At 39.4% G+C, this 14334-nt stretch overlaps 1 protein-coding gene across 4 annotated transcripts in view; it reads left to right on the top strand.

The window, feature by feature from the left end:
* LOC101166941 (kalirin) overlaps window positions 1–13280 on the top strand; it is a 67505-nt gene extending 54225 nt beyond the window's left edge. For 3 of the 4 annotated variants that reach the window (XM_011482977.4, XM_078943314.1, XM_078943293.1), the window contains exons 46-57: window positions 58–128; window positions 206–272; window positions 367–470; window positions 552–621; window positions 2909–2995; window positions 3088–3180; window positions 4085–4135; window positions 5134–5211; window positions 7196–7381; window positions 7456–7627; window positions 8849–8991; window positions 9073–13280. In XM_011482977.4, coding sequence (XP_011481279.2) covers window positions 58–128; window positions 206–272; window positions 367–470; window positions 552–621; window positions 2909–2995; window positions 3088–3180; window positions 4085–4135; window positions 5134–5211; window positions 7196–7381; window positions 7456–7627; window positions 8849–8991; window positions 9073–9258 — 1308 coding nt within the window. In that variant the 3' untranslated portion in view covers window positions 9259–13280. The remainder of the gene's footprint in view (window positions 1–57; window positions 129–205; window positions 273–366; window positions 471–551; window positions 622–2908; window positions 2996–3087; window positions 3181–4084; window positions 4136–5133; window positions 5212–7195; window positions 7382–7455; window positions 7628–8848; window positions 8992–9072) is intronic. The other variant, XM_023964367.2, reaches the window with a different exon arrangement.
* Window positions 13281–14334: the final 1054 nt, after the last annotated feature.

Below are 14334 nucleotides of genomic sequence, written 5' to 3'. Positions count from 1 at the left end.
AATGCATGTAAGTAGTGACAGTATGGCTGAACACTGTTGCTGATTTTCTTTCTTTAGGCTCTGGACTCAGATCAGGGATCAAACGAGTCCGATACTGAACAGAGAAACAAAGCACTAAGAGGACGAATGTAAGTTTCCCATGAAGTCGACCCTTTAACGAAATATCAGACAAGAAAACGCATAAAAATCTGTGATTCTGGTGCAGGTTTGTTGTTAATGAGATGGTCCAATCAGAGAAGGACTACGTAAAGGACCTAGGAGTGATTGTTGAGGTGAGACCTGGACTAAAAGTACAGTAGTTTTTACTATAAACATCTCCAAACAAGGAAGAAATAAGCCCCGTACTGAACTGCTGTCATGTCTCAGGGCTTCATGTCCAGGCTTGAGGTCAGGGGGATCCCAGAAGACATGAGGGGAAAAGACAAGATCGTGTTTGGCAACATCCAGCAGATCTACGACTGGCACCGCGAGTCCGTTACACAAACGCACACTCTAACGCAAACGTAAAAACAAAGCAAAAGTCATGCTCATTCTGTGGTTTCCTTTTTCAGCTTCTTTCTGGTGGAGCTAGAGCGCTGCATCCAGAACCACGATCTGCTGGCCGACCTGTTCATCAGACATGTGAGTCGTGTGAAAGCAGGAAAAGCAGTGCAAAAATCAAAACAGGGGTCCAGACTTGTCTCTCAGTCTGAAAACTACAAATCAAATCAATCTTTATTTGTAAAAAAAAGCGCTTCTCATGCCTTGTCCAACTCGAAGCACTTTATCATTTAAAACAAAAAACATAAACAAACATACACTGACCAAGTCAGCAAGCCCTGGCAGGAAAGATCCCCAGAAGAAACACTGGGGCTAAAATCATAACAAGAAGCTCAAATTTAATATGTTAGATGTATATAAAAACATAAAATTGAGAATAATATTAAACAGATAAAATGACTGATTTAATTCTAAAAATTGTTGGGTATTTAAAAACTCATTTCGTTGAGTAGCAACACTTTTTTGTATAATTTTACTTAAAAAAAACGGTACGTTGGATACAGGCCTGTAGTTATCCAGAGTATTTGGATCTAAATGACTCTTCTTCAAAAGGGGCCTCAACACTTCTGTCTTACAGGCAGAACGGAAGACACCAGTCTTAGGAGAGCAGTTTACTATTTATAAAAGCCCTGACTCAAAGAATCATAAAATGTTTCAAAAAGTGAAGTGGGAACGGGATCTAAAAGGCAGATTGTGGCGTTTACTCAACACATAACTCGACCAAGCGTCTCTGCCTCAACCAGGACAAAACTCCCCAGGTAAAACCAGTGAATTGCATAGTTGAAATAGTAGATCTTATAGCATTGATTTTTGTCAACATTCATTTATCTTCTAATCCATTTGTTCCCTCCCTGTTGGAGCCTATCCTGGCCACTTGTGGGCGAAGACAGGGGACACAATCACACACCCATGCACACTCACATTCACACCACATTAACCTAGGAAGCACGGAGTCCCCGGAGAATACCCATGCATTCAATAAAACAGGAAGGAGGGTTTGATGTCTGTGACAATTAAAACAGGTGGGTCACCAAGAAGGAAAGCATGACGCTCAAATGAACAATATATTCTGAGCAACATATTTTCAGATGTCTTTTTTTGTGACCAATCGATGCACCTTTCTTTTCTCCCCTGATTGAAAATAAAAAGTGGGTATTAGGTGGAGAAGCCTCAGTGAGAATAGCTGGTGCATCAATGCCAAGCCAGGTTTCAGTTAAAAACAGACAGGTTAAATCATGGTCTAAAACGGATCATTAATGATCAAAGACGGAGTTAAAAGTCATCTGACATTTAAAAGAGCCATCTTCATTGTTGTGGGTAAAATCTGATGAAGGGTTTTGTGACTGTTGTGTGTATTGGGCAGAGGCATCTAACAAATGAGGCACATGGATGTGAATAGAAATGATTTGAATATCTATGCGTGATACCAATAGACTGCAACCAGTAGTTCAGACTTTGAGACACTTACTAAAGAATTTGACTTACAGCTTCTTGTCACATCTTTAACATAAACAGTGATTTTTTTTGACAAATTATTTGAAACTTATGTTGGAACTGAATTTGGACTCAGTACTTGATAAGACACGAATTATGAGTAATTTTTATCTGGACTTGCTTGGGGGAACTCAACTAAGAAATATTCCTGTGTTTGCTAAATTGATTGATTGGTTTCAAGCATTGTAGTCAAAGCACTAAAGAATATACAAAGATTTATCAAACTCGAGAAACTAGAGAAATTATTAAATGCATAGAGGAAAAAAAAATACACACACACGCAAATCACATTTGCTAAATTAAATATAGTGATCATTAACTTAAGTCAAGTAGAGCTTGATTTATTGCTTGAAAAGGAGTGGGCAGAAGCAAGCTTTTATAATCCCACCCCTACTGAGTTAATTCATTCATTCATCATCTTGACCGTTTATTCCCTTTCGGGGTCACGGGGTTGCCGGAGCCTATCCCGGCCACTTGGGCGTAGGCAAGGGATACCCTGGACTGGTCGCCAGTCTGTCACAGGGTAGAATATCTTCAACCACACATCCATTCACTCTCACACTCACACCTATGGACAATTTAGAGTTGCCAATCAACCTATGAAGCATGTTTTTGGAGTTAATTCATTTTATAGTTTTACATAGTTTTTGTAATCCAGTTCTGATCAGATAGATTCTTTTCAAGTTACAAAATCCAATGCCTATTAATGATTGAGTTTCTTCAGAAATGTGATGGTGTGTTGAATCGGTGGTCTCTGCTCTGAGCTTGAATCCACCTTAGATTGCATTTGTAAAGAACTAGTTACTTCTGCAGATGCTGACTCCCCACATTAAACATGAGTGAGAGAAATGAAGTGTGAATGTGTTTGTTGCAGGAGCGTCGTCTGCACATGTATGTGGTTTACTGTCAAAACAAGCCCAAGTCGGAGTTCATCGTCATTGAGTATGAGACCTTCTTTGAGGTAAAACAGCCCAACTTTTTGTTCTCTAACTGATAAAATGAAGCATTTTGCAGAAGCAGCAGAAAAAACACTAAGGACCTTCTGTCTTGCAGGAGATCCAGCATGAGATCAGCTGCAGGATGTCGATCAGTGATTATCTGATCAAACCCATCCAGAGAATCACCAAGTACCAGCTACTACTGAAGGTCTGTGATACTCATGATCAACACTTCTCTGCAATAGAAGACAAAAAAAAAAAAGAAATGTTATATTTAAAAACAAAAAAATTGTATCAAGAACAAAGAAAAGCTGTATCCAAAAAAAGGAAAAGTCATATTTAAAACAAAACCATATTCCATACAAAGAAAAATCGCATCCAAAACAAAGAAAAGTCGTATTTCAAACAGTCGTATGTTAAACAGTCATATTCCAAACTAAGAAAAGTTGTCTTACAAAGATTTTTTCCAAACACGTCGTTTAAAAAAACAAAGATGAAAGAGTTGATTTCCAAGCTAAGCAAAGTCGTGTTCAAAACAAAGAAAAGTCCTGTCCCAAGACGGTGACAATTTGTCTCTCAGAACAGTGAAACTTTGTTTTTTTTTAAAGTGAAAATTTGTATCTAAAGTATGAGTATTTAGACTAAATAATGTATTTTTCTTATTATTTTAGTATCTTTGAATGCTGGAAATTGTTGCAAAAAAATAAAAAATAAACTTTAAAAAATCAAATTTATTTTAAAACCCTAGAAAATGTTTTTGTTAGGTTCTCTGGGGTTAAATTTTTAATATTTTTCCAGTTGAACATAAAAACCTTCACACCTTTAGCCTGAACTCTAGCTTTTATGGCCAGGTTTTTAACGTGTTTTACAAATTGCCCTAGTATGGTGTATGGTGGTAAATTTCAGACCTAAAATGGCATAAAATCTTTTTTATTTTATTTTTTATCATAGTTTGTATATCAGATTGAAAGATATGAAAAGATGAGGAAATAATGAATATTGTGACCCGTTTGTACAAGGATGGAATAACAGCCATTTTTTAAATAATAACTTTGTTGTGATGTCATTTTTGACTTGAGTGCACATAAATGAAATGTTTGTCTGTTCTTAAGGACTTCTTCAAATATACGACCAAAGCAGGGCTGGACACTGAGGAGATTGAGGTCAGTTTCACAAAAATGCTTAATTATTTTTATATTGTAACGGACTTAAACTCTGTAAATGTGAATTCAAAATGAGAGTAACAACAAAGACCCATTCTGATCAACTTTCAGTCTATTTTAAAAGCATTCCAAGTGATCTTTTAACCACAATGATGCCAGTTTTAGACCCAAAAAGAAAAAAAACCTGTGACGTTTCGTTTTCTAGGACATAGTTTTTGCAGAGCGGTAGAAGTTCACTAGAAATTCCCCTCTGAGTTGTGGGTGGGACCGTTTGTGTGGAGTAACCCTGCCCTCCTTTCCCTCCCGATTATTGAGAGCTCTCTGTTTACAGAGAGCTGGCTAACAGCCCCTCACAACCCCAACCTAACATGGTGCAACAAAAATGGCGAGCAATATTGTAGCTATCGAGCCATGCAGTTTTAATCCAGATGTCACACAGATGAGGAAAACAAAGACGTACTGTACATGGATCTATTTGTCTGTAAGTAGATGCTTCAGAATGGAGCGGAGCAGGGAGCTTGTGCTCCTACCAGCGTATTCTCTACGCCATAAATAAGCTCTTTTTCCAACAGCATTTTATCATCTACTCTTGATTTACCACGATTTGAATAAAGAAATACCCAGAAATACATTTTTAAGCTGTATTTTCTTCATATATGTCCTTTATCATTAGAAAAATGCCACAAGAACATTTTAAAAACACCATAAAAACACAATTATCATCGGAATGGGTCGTTAATAAAAACCGTTAGCCACACCCCCTTTTTTATTTGTTTATGTGTATGTTCTCTTCAGTAAAGACAAACGGATTTTTAAATTGTGTTTTTGGTTCACTGATAATGATCGAAAGGTGTGTCATGTGCACAAAGCTGTGCAAACGTTCAGAATAGAGGAAGAATGATTTATGCCGGATGGTGAATCATCCCTCAGAGGAGGATGTTGAACTTTAATCATACTTTTAATCATATATGTAACCACTGTGTGTGTTTGACGTTCAGAAAGCGGTGGAGCTGATGTCATTGGTTCCAAAGCGCTGCAACGACATGATGAACCTGGGACGCCTGCAGGGATATGAGGTTTGGGTCCCTCGGCTTTTTTCGCCCTTTAAAGAAGAAGTATCAAAACATTTTATGCTTCTTGTGAAACTTAACACCAGAGGTGTTTAAGGATTCATTTGATTTTTAAAGGCAGGTACTCTATCTATACCAAAATCAACTGAGTTGTTTGTGAGTTTTAGGTATTTTACTGCCCCCTAGTGTTTGTTGTGATGAACTTACACACAACAGCAGGAACGCATGGACACCATGGTTATTATTCTGGCCTGCAGCAGCCCTGGAAGACCAGATTTTTTATTTTTTTAGCAATTCTTGTTTCTTCCTGTGTCTTTGAGCTAAAAGTTTGCACAAAAATTTGTAAACACCTAGTACCTGGTAAAATTGAAGGAAAAAAATAGATAAAAGGAAGTAGAAACTGTAAATAAATAAAAAAATAAAAACGCATCAAAATCCTCTAAACCTAAAACACATGTCAGAGATGACCAAAGGAAGTTTTAAATTATTATGGGATGGCTTGGTGGCCAATTTGTTTGCAAAGTGTGATAAGCGGCGGTTTTTATGTTTTCCCACAATGTCCTTACCGTATTTCACACACACACCACAGTTAAGTCTACAATCATACTCAAGTTTTGTTTACCTTTGAACTCAGAAAGAGGTTACCATCATGAATAATTAAAAAAAACACCTTTTGTACAAGCTACAAATTTGAACAATATTAAAAAGATCCCATAGGTTGATTCTCAATTTTTTTCCCCTCTCGAACAGAGAGACACGGGATTAGCGGCGGAGAGCGGCTGAATTGCAGTGGGAGTTAGGCTCACTAAACCAGGAAAGACTGAATGATCTCATGAACCCAGACATGAGACGTGATTCCTGATGCTTTTGCAGAGCTCTTTAAAATAAATAGATCCGATGTCTAACAATCATCTGTGTCTTGAGGACATGTGTAATGAGACAGAAATTTGTATTTTTCTACTATAAATCCAAGTATTGCTTACATCCGTGTTTTTGAATGACCTTGTTGGTTGGTCTTTATTCGCATAAACGCTTTAATGTAAACAGTGTAATGACAAATTTTTCTAAGTAATACTTGGCAAATCAAACAAAGTAGATGAGAAGGTTCTCTTCATTTTTTGATTAAATCAGGGCTAGGCTACCCAACAGATTGGTACTTCCAGTTAATGCCAAAGAAAAGTTGTTTTTACGATTTTCTTTATTTTATATAATTCTTTGTTTGAACAAATTATTATTTCAAGGGAATGATTGAACAATTTATTTATTCCATTGAAACAAGTTACTATTATGTGCGAATGATATATTATTCTGTGAGACCGAAATCCTAATTCATGAGAACGATTCAATTTTTTGTTTTCAGGTTACAGGCTACATAAATCTGCAAACTAAATGTTTAATTTGATAAAAATTTAATATTTACTTTACAAACATAAATTACATGAATTAAAACATAAAATATGCATCTGAAAAATGAAACCTGTTTGTTTTTCTCCTAAAACAGGCTAAATTTTGACTGTGCAGCTTTACAAACGGCACCCCATACCAGGGAAATCCAAAAACTGACTTTTGCAGATTTTTCTAAAATTCACATAGGTGTGTTCGTACGACAGAGTTTCAGGGCCAGTTTACAAAAAAAAATGTTTTTAATCACGACTTTAAATCTTGTATTATTACTTTTTTTTTTTTTGGTGGCCCTAAAAGTCTGTTGTAGTGTCGTAAACCCCATGTGACCAAAATTTGAAATGGTTGCTATGAAGATAAAACCTATAGAAAAAGCCACTATATTGAAGATTGAAGATTGTGGTTATATTGAATTAGTCTCATGCAGGCTGGCAGAGGCTGAGGGGGAGAGTGTAAGCAGCTGCTCAGCCAATGAGGGCGGGGTAATAAGGGGGTAACAGGGCAGCAACCAGGGCTTACATTTCTTAAGTTGTTAACTTGCTAAGCGGACAGGGTGGGTTCTCAGAACTCACTGGGGTGTCGTGTCCAGGGGAAGTTGACGTCTCAGGGGAAGCTGCTGCAGCAGGAGACCTTCTGCGTTTGGGAGCAGGACGGGGGAGTCTTGTCTCGCAGCAAAGAGCGCAGAGTCTTCCTCTTCGAGCAGATCATCATCTTCAGTGAACTGCTCCGGAAAGGCTCCAACAATCCAGGATACCAGTTCAAGAACAGCATCAAGGTGAGAAAAGTCCCACAAAAAAGCCATTCTGAGTGTGTGGAGCCAGTTCTGACTGTCATGCTGAGTGCTTCTAGGTGAGTTACCTGGCCATGCAGGACAGCGTAGACGGCGATCCCTGTAAGTTTGTGCTGTGGTCCCGGGGCTCGGCAGAGCGCTTCACTCTACAAGCGTCCTCCGCCAGCATCAAGATGACCTGGGTGGAGACCATTGCCACTCTGCTGGACGCCCAGAACAACTTCCTCTCTGGTGAGCAGGTCTCCTTTAACCGCCTCTGGCATCTGTGGTGGAAATGTTCTTCAACCTAATTTAAGGATTCCTAAATCTGTCTTAAAAGCAGTCAGTTAACACAAATTCTTTATGAATGTATCCAATCTTTTCAGAAGTTTGGTTGTTGATATGCTAATGTGTGACAAGGATTTTTGAAAAGATTTAAAAAGAAAAAAGCACGCATGAGAGAATGTGTGTGTAAGCACTGCCAGTTGGCAGAGATGCACAATAATCTGACCACACAAATTGGGATGCACCAATTTCCATAGTGTTAAGGGGATTTTTCCCGCCCTCTGAAGCTTTCAAGTCCCAAATGGCATTAATGATGATGTCAAATCAGGATAATCTTAAAGTGAATATAAAATAACAACTTTTTTTTAATTCAAGTTTTAAGAACTTATTTACATATTTTTTATTTACAACCTGGTTTTTAATTCACTTTGAGCTGATCTTGATTTGACCACATGGCTCCAGACTTGATGACAGTTCTCTATGTCTGAGTTTGAATGACAATAAACTTTTTAACATCAAATAGTTGTTACAAGTCATGTTTTTTAATGTTGCATCCATTGATTAATGCAACATCCTGTGTAATAATTACACAATTGTGATAGCAAAACTGAAAAACAAAATACTCACTTTATTCAGGGGTGAAATGATCTATTCCCTTCTATCTATTTATTTTTTGTTATCAGACAGACAACACTAGTGACACAACAATTCACTTTCCTCAAGATTCGGCTCAAATCTCGACTTTTAGGTCATGGTTTAGTTGTGTTTTGATAAATGATTTGGGTATTACAAAACGACAACAATAAAGTTAGAAATGTATAATAATCCTTTTTTGATTTGCTATAAATCAAAGTTAATACATTATATAAATGACTCTGCCTGTCTCTGCCTTAAATAAATAAGCAAATAAACAAGTTGTGTATTCAGAACTTGTTTTGAAAATTGTAAACACAAAACAATTTTTACAGTGATGTAACTTCTGCTTTTATTTGTGAATCCTTTGATAGACCTTGTGACTTTTGGGGGACACAAACACATTTGAAATGGTGCAAATTTCACATGCACCATTTCAAAACTTATAAAGGGGGATTGACTCTCTCCCAAACCACTATTACACCTCCCTCATGCCCCTAAACCTTTCTTATTTGAAACAGCCTTCATTCATGTTCCTTTCCTCATCTCTCACAGCTCTCCAGTCACCTATTGAGTACCAGAGAAAAGAGGGCGGGATTTCAGTGACCCGTCCACTGTCGTCTGGTCGTCCACCGTCTGCTCCGCCCACGCCTAACGGCCATGCCACTCAACCTCCTGCTGACAGTGAGGATGACCAGGTCAGGATTCTCAACGTTTTCTGCTTAAGTTGATTTCTGGATCGGGAGGAGTTCAACCCCCCCGCCGTTTGACCCCCACAGGAGCTGGTTCAGGTGCTGCAGGACTTTGTGGCCGTGCGGGAGGACGAGATTTCCGTGTTTCGGGGAGAGAAAGTCCAGATTCTGTCGTCCAACCAGCAGGGTCAGAGTCTTGTTTACAGACCTGCCAACACCGACTCGCCCGCCGCCGAGGGCTGGGTGCCACGAAGCGTGCTCAAAACACACTGACACAAACACACCCACTACAACACTGCCTGACTGCAGGGTCGGACTCTGGTTTACCAACAACACACACACGGCACCAGCTGGGTCAACGGCGCCATCGGGACTCTTGGGGAGGAAAGTGAAGATGGCAGTGTCGACCTCTGGTCCTGATCACAAAATCCCAACTAAAACGAGAATCAACAACAACAAACAAGCTGCTGAGTTTGGACATTTTAAATAGAAATTCCATCAATCAGATCGATTTTGCATCGTCTATTTAAACAGAATATTTCTGCAAATTGTTAGCATCATATCAGGAGAAAGATATACTTTTTACAGTATAAATGCACGTATAATACCAAGGAAATTAAATAAATTTTCCAGGAAAACAAGCATGATTAAAACCAAAGAAAGTATGTTGCTCTTCAGAGACCCCACCGCCCCCACCCCCTTTAGACTGTTTACTAAAAGGGCCCGTGTTTACAGACACCACCAGGTATTAGCGCGATTCATGCAATCAACCCAAAGAGCAGCAGTTTACTGCCATAAGTGACAAAAAATGCAACAAAAAAAGCACAAATTTATTTGAGAAGTTGGAGGCATGTGAGGTGACCAGAGGTAACCGAGGATGTCCGGCTACCCCTAAAAAATACCCCGTCTACTACCCCAGTGCCTGGTGTGTTCCCTCTGGGCCACGGCAACATGCAACACGAAGGCAACTTTTACGTTTTTCTGCAAAAAGCACTCCAGATATTTCTGTTGCAAACATCCCACAGCTGAAACATCCGTGCCCCCTTAAGAAACCGGACCGGTCGGCACTGCCATGCGTTTGACCCTGACATCTGGTTGCAACTGACACACACACACACATGTGCGCAGCAGCAGCGGGTACTGTTAGCGTCCTCCCATCGTTCCTGGTGCTTCAACCTTCAGCAAAAAACCCCGCACTTTCACCCTCTGTCCAACGAGACCTTCAGGCCTGCGGAGCAACCAATCACACTCTCCGATGACTGTGCAGACGGGCGAGAAGGAGGTCATGTGACCACAGCATCCTTTATAGCCAGTCCCGGGACTCGAGCCGGCGCGGCAACCAGAGACGGTGTCCGACAAGAAGCATAAGACAGTCAGCTAATCAGAACTGAGCTCCCCGAGTGTTCATAGTGTGTATAAAGACTGAGAGCTCTCACATACCACTGCTACCGTGACGACGATGAAGATGAGTATGATCCTTCAGAAAATAGATTCTGTTTTTCACCTCGAAAGAGAGGAAAAAAAGAGAGAAGTTGTTATATCAATATTTGTGTGTGAAAGAGAAAAAGAAGTTTGTGTGATACTTTTTGTTGGTGTGTGTGAGTGTGTGTGTTTTACCATGGAAAGTTAGATAACATCCTGGTGTACTGCTGCCATGACGACCCGTTGTGTTAGCGGCCATACCCATTCACTTTGTATCGATGATGGCCTCATCAGTCTCCTCATTGATGCTCCCTGTTACCATGGGAACCATCAAAGATGGAGGACGGCCTCAGCTCTGGTCCGGTCAAAAATCCCGATTATGCATCTGTTGTTTGTGTTTATTGACCAGAAGTTCAACTGCTAACGCTGTGGAGGAGCGGGGGGGAGCTGTTGGCGCCAAAGAACTGCAGCCAACCTACTGTGACTCTGATTTCTCTTGAACACGCACTCCACCTGTCTCTCCGTCCATCTCCTCCTCCTCCTCCTCCTCCTCCTCCTCCTCTACCTCTGTCTTCATCTTTTCCGTTTTCTCGGGTGCCATTCTCAGACAACACTCCAGTCCTTAAGGAGCTGCACGCCCTGCAGAGCGACAGGCGTGGAGTAAAGTGTCATTCAGCATAAAACGGCTTTGGGTTTGAGGGTCGGTGTTCGAGAACAGGCTCCGCTTCTTTAAAGTCTATCTTCATGCAGCCTTCACCGTCCAACCTCTAAAGATTTCGTCTGCTCCTTTATATTACCAGGTATTCCAACTTAAAATGACCTTTAACCCTTTAACATTACTACTGTAACTCCTCAACTGTTTGCACGGTTACCCTAATTCCAGCAGATTCCGAAGCCGAGAAAAGCAGCTTTCCACCGCTATGCCACATTATCTATTGTGTTGCACATCTGTGCAAAGCCGAGATAAAAAGCCACCTCCCTCTGCATCAGAATGAGCTGATTCACCTCGATCAGGAAAATAATCACAGAGCCTGTGTTACTAAGGTGTCCCCAACTTCATCTCGGGCGTTAAAGGGTTAAATTTGTTCAAGTGAGGCAACTTTTATAAAGATATATTTGTAATAAAGTTCATTTTAATCTTGTAACTTTTTAAATTTTGTTTTAGTCTCTCCCGTCCTCCTATAGATGCTGCTTATCTGATCAGCAGCGAAATTCACGGTGTGCTGCCAAGGCCGCTCAACCATTTTGGAACAGCTTTCAAATATGTGAAATGAAAAAAAACACCGGAACAAATATGTTTTAATAATTACAACACACAGCAATTGAACAAATTTCAGTTTAAAATGACAAAAAATAATAATAATAACAATGAAAAGATCAGCCCATTGATTTCTACCAAATTATTTGTTTGCAGCCTTGTGTTGTGTCCAAATGGATTTAAAAAACTCTACTACTTTTTTAAACACCTAAAAGGATTTTTTTTTTTTTTTAAAAAGACTAAATTGTGGTTTAAATTTTCATCCTGGTAGTTTGATTATTGCAGAATGTTTGTCTGAGAGCAGATGGGGATCAGTAGTCATGTGCTGGAAAAAAAAACAAACCCTGAAAAGTCTAACAGGTGTAAACGGGATTTTCTGGTTTCCATATTCAAAACTCTTGCGTTCAGGCATAGCTACGCTTATTTCCACAACCGTTTACAAAATGCCAAGCCATTGAGTTCAACTTTGACCAATAAGGTTCTCTGTTTGGATAATGTCCAAATTAATTCACAGAAGTACCAAGCGTTTGAAAACTTATCATGGAGGAGAAATTGATATTTGCATTTTTATGCCAATATTTTATGACAGTAGATCTTTCATTTATCGGGATTGAGCTGTCAAAGGAAAGCCTGGAGCAAGATTTGTGAGATTTGTCCGCTCTGCACTGATATTTCGCACCAAGCCTGTTCCAACCGTAGGTGGCAGACATACGTTAGTTAACAGACCAGTCCAGTTTGAAAACCAAGAAAACGTTGAAGAATGCGCGTTAGTGCGATGAAGAGGCTCAGCTTTAGTTAAACAGGAACCAACTTTAACATTTTACTTTATTTTGAAAGGCAAAAATAAAACAGAATATGGAGGAGAAGCTTTCTCCTGATGAATTTGGTGGAATCTTTTTCTAAATGTAGCATGTTTTGTTTGGTGGTAACAAAAAAGGTTCAATTATTCAATTTTCTTAAGAAAACAAGTTTTTAAATTGGATTTGGGTCAAATAACAAAGCTGCAATGTTTTCTTTAAAATAGAAAAAATGTTTTCAGGCTGCACATGAAGATAGACTTAAAAAAAACTGTATTGACGAACAAAAAAAAAGAAATCTTTAAAGTGACTTTTCTCGACTCCAAACTGTTGTACATTCTAGATTCATTTAATCTGGTTGTTCTGCTGCATGTCGGTTGCCTGCCTTTCAAATTTTCATACGAAAAAAACCCAGAAAACAATGAGCAGGTACTCTGGTCGCGTCTATATTTCTCAGAGAATTTTCTAAGTTCCAGGTGTAGAGCATCCAAACAACCGTGACTAGAATCTGTTGTAAAATACATTTTGAGAATATTTTCAGCCAACGGTGCATCTCTTTCAACTGTATTTAAAGAAGTGTATTTAAAAAAAAGATATGCAAAGCTGTAGCATTAACACCATGATTTACCAGAGATAGGGTTGATGCCGTCTCGTGTGTTGCACTTAAATGTAGTTTGACGATGTTTTGAAGACGACTATTGTAACTAAAAGCGTCAGTTGTAACTATGACTGTGAATGGAGCTGAAGAATGCCTGACTGATAAACAGTTGGTTATAGATATTTAAATTCAAACTTAGTGAAGAAAAAAAAAAAAGAAAGAGCAGTACGAGAAACCTGTTTTCTGACAAAACCTACATTTTTGTCAATATTGTGACTTTCAATACTACAAGAGAAGCCGAACACCAAGTAATAATGGTAATGGTGAACCTGGAGTGCATGTTGGGCGGTAAGGGGGAACTGAAGAGCACGATGAAGGGAAAAAAAATACCCACAGTGCACTCTGAGGGGTGGAAAGTGGCGCACTTTGAAGAGTCTCTGGTCGGACAAGAAGTTTGAAGAACAAAGTGTTGCTAAAGTTTTGGCGATTGTGCAGTAAGTAGGCTTCAAGCGGGAAATAGAAAGCCTGAACTCATGCACAGAGCAAGGTTTGAGACAAATGGCAGTGCATTAAGGTTGAGAGTGGAGGAGAATGCACTGTAAAAGGGCGAAGGGTGCTGTTTGAGACCTCGCCTTCTTATTTTATTTTTTTGCCCCCCGGCAAACTCAACTAACCAATCAAACAGTATTTGTACAGAACTAACAGCTGCTAACGTGACTGCTAACAGCTCTCTGTTGTTGTTTGTAATAAATTTCATTTTTCATCCAAAACTGTGAGTTTGTGGAACTTTTTGGATTTGATTTTGAATATTTTTTTCCTCTATAAGTTGCACAGCAGGGGCGGAGCTACGGGGGGGAGGGGGGGCTGCCCGCCCAGCAAAAAGCTTTGCCCCCTTAATTTTTGAGTCAGTGTTATTATCATAATTGACCAAGAAATAAAAATCATCATTACAAGATTCTTTAAGCATTAGGAATAGCAAAAGAACTGCTGTTATTTATTTGCATCCCTTCAAAATCCCCCTCATAAAATGTTCTAGCTATGCCACTGTCGCACATCTAATCATATCTTCACACGTTTCACATTTTATCAGCTTTGTCGGCAGGTTTCTGTTCTACTCGTATTACCTCATTTCTGACGTCACCCTTCGAAGTCTAAAGTTATGCCTCGGAATTTTTTGATGGAGTTAATTCCTACCGAACCAACGACATTTGGAAGATGTTCAGTAGGGTGGGTCCACTGTAAGCCCCGCCCACCTGCCGCTCAAAAATGAACAA

Source organism: Oryzias latipes, chromosome 2 (assembly GCF_053564925.1).
Source record: "Oryzias latipes strain Hd-rR chromosome 2, Olatipes_Hd-rR_3.1".
NCBI classification, from domain to species: domain Eukaryota; kingdom Metazoa; phylum Chordata; class Actinopteri; order Beloniformes; family Adrianichthyidae; genus Oryzias; species Oryzias latipes.
Note: the sequence above shows the minus strand (reverse complement) of the source record. Positions and strands in the feature narration are given on the sequence as shown.